The 5,472-nt window shown below is 41.3% G+C and overlaps 1 protein-coding gene across 1 annotated transcript; it reads left to right on the top strand.

Annotated features, from left to right (window-relative positions):
* Window positions 1-771: 771 nt before the first annotated feature.
* LOC120045735 (splicing factor 3B subunit 5-like) lies at window positions 772-1,105 on the top strand. The gene has a single exon (XM_038990672.1). The coding sequence runs from the start codon at window positions 796-798 to the stop codon at window positions 1,021-1,023; it is 228 nt and encodes a 75-aa protein (XP_038846600.1). The 5' UTR covers window positions 772-795; the 3' UTR covers window positions 1,024-1,105.
* The last annotated feature ends 4,367 nt before the right edge of the window (window positions 1,106-5,472 follow it).

Raw genomic sequence — 5,472 nt, 5'->3', positions numbered from 1 at the left:
TGAAGCTCACTCCTCAGCCTGAAGTGTCTCCACTTGCGCAGCTGAATAGCTAGCTTTTCACTTTGTGCGACTGCTATGAAGCTTCAGGAGGGCGGTCACATGTTCTAGCAAGGCAGAGGTCCTGGTTGTGAGCCAAATTAGGAGGAAGTAGTACTCGCTAAGCAAGCATTGTGATGTCGCAAACAGATGGTGCCGTGACTCAAATCTAGAGTTGCACTCGGTCGCTCTGGACTAAGTTTGAGGGGTGAATGTAGCACATGGGGATGTGAAACTCACTCCTCAGCCTGAAGTGTCTCCACTTGCGCCGCCAAATAGCTAGCTTTTCACGTGGATCGACTGGTAGGGTGGTCTCGTATGCTAGCAAGGCACAGTTCCTGGGTTCGAATTTGGTTTGAGCCGAATCCGGTGTGAGCCGAATCCGGTGGAAGCGATACTCGCTAAGCAAGCAGCGTGATGTCCGTTACACACCCACAATGTAAGCTAAATACATGCACACGATGCATGTGTACTAGCCAAGCTCATTCAGGTGTTTACATGGTTTTGCGTCTGTTGGGTGATATAAATCATAATGGCAGTAAAAATATGTTTGATAAAACTCTCCTGTTTTTTTGTGTTAAATTTCCAAAAGCATAAGGACCAAACATGTGGACAACCGGCAGAGTAAGTTTAAAGGACAGTTTCTGGCTATACAAAGCAAATTACAAAAATGTCTATTGCTAAGGTTGTAACATTGGCTAAATAACAGCTATATGCACTGAAATAATTTTCCTTCCTTCTCCAGACATTTGCCTGAAGATGACAGACAACATTCACAGCCAGTTGGAGCATCTTCAATCTAAATACATTGGAACAGGCTATGCGGACACCAGGAAGTGGGAGTGGTTGGTGAACCAACATCGGGACTCATACTGTTCATATATGGGTCACTTTGATCTGTTGAATTACTTCTCTGTTGCTGAGAAAGAGAGCAAAGCCCGAGTGCGCTTCAATCTCATCCTGTGGCCCACCTTCGGAAAAACCTGACAATTCCTAGGCTAAGGACTTCAACTGAGAATATGTAGAACATTGTGTTTTTACTGTCCGGCTGTCCATATTTATCCATTGTTGATAAGAAGCTTGAGGCTCGAGATGCATGACACGGAAGCAATGTTTATGAACAATGTATAAGTTTCCCATCAGTGTGATATTTGCATAGAAAATAAACATTGGGATAAAGTGGTTGTGGTCAGGTGTCCTTATTTGTCCCCCCAAAATTTAAATTTTCCCTATACCGCCATCATCTTGTGGTTACAACTGACAGTGAGGTTTGAGAATGATAATTGTAAAATGTTCTGTACATTGCACCCATATAAGAGCTCATTATCAACAGCTATCTAAACAGTTACTGTTTTTGAATACAGTTTCTGTCAATCTGAGAGTGTGTTCCTTTAACAGATTTTTATCAAATTAGGCCTAATGCCCAGAAAACTGGCTAGAGAGCGATATGACCACAGACCTGGGTGGAATATGTCAATAGTTGAGGTTCACATGATTAATCTTGCCTGGCATGAGTTTGCACTTTTGGGATTATTTGATTGAGTTGATTTGCAGCAGGTATCCTAACTGTTAAAAGCATTGGGCTTAAAACCAAAAAGTTTCTGGTTCGAATCCCTTAGCCGGCTAAGTGAAAAATCTGTCTATGTGCCCTTGAGCAAGGCACTTAACCCTTGTTAGTCGCTCTGGATAACAGCGTCTGCTAAATGACAAAAAATGTAAATGAAAAAATATACAGACAGGACATACATTAAAAAGTAAATTACTTATTTCCATTGCAGACATCTTATAGTGCATGGTTAAATACATGATATAATTACCTATACAGACATAAACAGACGCTACTGAGCTGCTATGAGCATTCAGTCATAAGCCAGATTTTGACATTCTTTAAAAAAAAATCCTTGTTGTTGTGGTTTTGTTCCACTCCACTGTGCTGGTATACAGAAAGATGTTTGAAACAATCAATGTTAGAGTCTCTGGCATGTGTATTGAACTGGTGAACATCTCTAATAAAATAATTGGCTAGGTAGTTACCTGTGGGCTTAGTCAGTAATTTTGTTGAATTTGTACAACCCTTCAACTATAGCCAGCATAGTTGATTAAAATGCACAGAGTCATTGTTTCTATTGTGTCTGAGAAGCTTAATCAAGCAAAAATATTGAAAATGTCTGAAATACATATTTGACCCAGGTCTGCATGACTGGTTTCAGAAAAGGTTAGGATTTAATTTCACAAAGGTGCAGCATACGAGGTGCTTTTCAACCTATCCAGTGTTTCCCTGTGAGATTATTATTGTGGGGGCAATAATCTGTTTTATTCTGGGGTGATAGCTTCATTCGCTGAAGATGTGGGACTGAAAATTCTCTTTTTACTCCCAGTTTGAGGGGAACATGTGGAGGGACAGAGTCATGCAGTTCTAGTTACATACAGGAAGTCAGTGGTTTAGCTTCAGTATTCCTGTTAGTTTCTTCATGTAGAAAGTTATCGCCCTGTCTATTCTTGGCCATTTCATCTATTGTCTATTAAACTGTAATGGTTATGTTGGTTCTGGTTGAAAATATTCACATCATTATATTGTCCACCCACACACTACATCTGACCATTCAAACACCCACACAGAACCATTACTTTGACATGTGTTGCCCTACTGTTGCCCTACAGAAAAAATGGCTGGTTGGTTTCATTAGCATTTCTTTGCCAAGGAAATGGAGGTACATGGCAACGGGTACCTTGTTATTAAAGCTAACCTTGTCAGAGGAAAGTATGATTTAAAAAAGTAATTCAACAATCTAAGAGGTTTAAAAGTGTAATGCCTCCCCTCAGATTTGTTTTTGGGGGGAAAGTCGTGCAAACCAATATTTAATTTTTGCATTGATTAAAATTAGGTTGCCGTTACAGGGTTTAAGATGAGGGCCAGACTGTCATGGTCTCTCTCATGTTGTGTCAAACATCCCCAGGTGAGCGGAAGAGAGGACATTGATGATTCAACATTGAATGGAGAGAGAGGGAGAGATTACGTCTTGGTGCCCCCACTGCTGGGGAAGTTTCCTGTGAAGTGTATGAGTGCCAATTGGCAGGAACATCACCTAGCTGGCTGGGGTAAGTCCTCACCAGCTGTCCCCGCCAGCTGCCCCTACAGTTTGAATCATGGATGTGGCGATGCTATTTCTGCTGTGTCAGGGCTGAACACATTGGGATGCTGCAGCCTTTTCTGTCCCACTGGGCTCCCTGAGGCCAGATTACGTTATTCTTAATGTTTTCCATTTTCCCAAGCTTGGAAATATGTACGCAATAAAGCCAAGTAGATAGTGGGAGCAAGATCATGAGGTTTCACTACAAAGTATTCTCCATAGTTATTATGTTGCCTGTAATATCTAGGTCTCTAAAGTATATACACTACCGTTCAAAAGTTTGGGGTCACTTAGAAATGTCCTTGTTTTCCATGAATACATACATGAAATGAGTTGCAAAATGAATAGGAAATATAGTCAAGATGTTGACAAGGTTATAAATAATGATTTTTAATTTAAATAATAATTGTGTCCTTCAAAATTTGCTTTTGTCAACGAATCCTCCATTTGCAGCAATTTGTAATCTGGTAATCTGAAGAGATTTCACCCCATGCTTCCTGAAGCACCTCCCACAAATTGGATTGGCTTGATGGGCACTTCTTATGTACCATATGGTCAAGCTGCTCCCACAACAGCTCAATAGGGTTGAGATCCGGTGACTATCCTGGCCACTCCATTATAGACAGAATACCAGCTTCTTCCCTAAATAGCTCTTGCAAAGTTTGGAGCTGTGCTTTGGGTCATTGTCCTGTTGTAGGAGGAAATTGGCTTCAATTAAGCGCCGTCCACAGGGTATGGCGTTGCAAAAAGGAGTGCTATCCTTCCTTCTTCAAGATCCCTTTTACCCTGTACAAATCTTCCACTTTACCACCACCAAAGCACCCCCAGACCATCACATTGCCTCCACCATGCTTGACAGATGGCGTCAAGCACTCCTCCAGCATATTTTCAATTTTTTCTGCATCTTACGAATGTTCTTCTTTGTGATCCGAACACCTTAAACTTAGATTTGTCTGTCCATAACACTTTTTTTCAAATTTTTCTCTGTCCAGTGTCTGCGTTCTTTTGCCCATCTTCATCTTTTCTTTTTTTTGGCCAGTCTGAGATATGGCTTTTTCTTTGCAAATCTGCCTAGAAGGCCAGCATCCCGGAGTCGCCTCTTCACTGTTGACGTTGAGACTGGTGTTTTGTGGGTACTATTTAATGAAGCTGCCAGTTGAGGACTTGTGAGGCATCTGTTTCTCAAACTACACACTCTAATGTACTTGTCCTCTTGCTCAGTTGTGCACCCGGGCCTCCCACTCCTCTTTCTATTCTGGTTAGAGACAGTTTGCGCTGTTCTGTGAAGGGAGTAGTACACAGCGTTGTACGAGATCTTCAGTTTCTTGGCAATTTCTCACATGGAATAGCTTTCATTTCTCAGAACAAGAATAGACTGACGAGTTTCAGAAGAAAGGTCTTTGTTTCTGGCCATTTTGAGCCTGTAATCGAACCCTCAAATATATACAGAAGCATAAGGTCTCTAAGCATAAGGGGGTTAAGGTCTCTATTAAATCCGTATAACTGAATCAAATCAAATGTATTTGTACAGCCCTTTTTACATCAGCAGATGTCACAAAGTGCTTATACAGAAACCCAGCCTAAAACCCCAAACAGCAAGCAATGCAGATGTAGAAGCACGGTGGCTAGGAAAAACTCCCTAGAAAGGCAGGAACCTAGAGAGGAACCAGGCTCTGAGGGGTGGCCTGGGGGAAATTATAAGAGTAAATGGCCATTAAGGCTAGATCGTTCTTCAAGATGTTTAAAAGTTCATAGATGACCAGCAGTGTCAAATAATAATAATCACAGTGGCTGTAGAGGGTGCAACAGGTCAGCACCTCAGGAGTAAATGTCAGTTGGCTTTGAGAGAGAGAGAGAGAGAGAGAGAGAGAGAGAGAGAGAGAGAGAGAGAGAGAGAGAGAGAGAGAGAGAGAGAGAGAGAGAGAGAGAGAGAGAGAGAGAGAGAGAGAGAGAGAGAGAGAGAGAGAGAGAGAGAGAGAGAGAGAGAGAGAGAGATGTTGTGTCACTGTCCTACACACAATACCTAAATAATCTCAAAGTGGAATTATGTTTTTAGACATTTTTACAAATTAATAAAAAGCTGAAATGTCTTGAGTCAATAAGTATTCAAGCTGAGCTGTGAATTTGAAGCACAGAACTTCAAGATTTTTTAAAAGAATAATGTGCAAATATTGTACAATCCAGGTGTGTAAAGCTCTTAGAGACCTACCCAGGAAGACTCACAGCTATAATTGCTGCCAGAGGTGATTCTAACATATATTGACTCAGGGGGTTGAATACTTATGTAATCAAGATTATATTTGCA

Source organism: Salvelinus namaycush, chromosome 4, assembly GCF_016432855.1.
Source record: "Salvelinus namaycush isolate Seneca chromosome 4, SaNama_1.0, whole genome shotgun sequence".
Lineage (NCBI taxonomy): Eukaryota > Metazoa > Chordata > Actinopteri > Salmoniformes > Salmonidae > Salvelinus > Salvelinus namaycush.
The sequence above is the reverse complement of the archived record's forward strand: the minus strand, read 5'-3'. Positions and strand labels throughout refer to the sequence as shown.

What these genes read in the sequence shown, in the direction of transcription:
- LOC120045735 (XM_038990672.1), top strand. Translation starts at nt 796, where the DNA reads ATGACAGACAACATTCACAGCCAGTTGGAGCATCTTCAATCTAAATAC.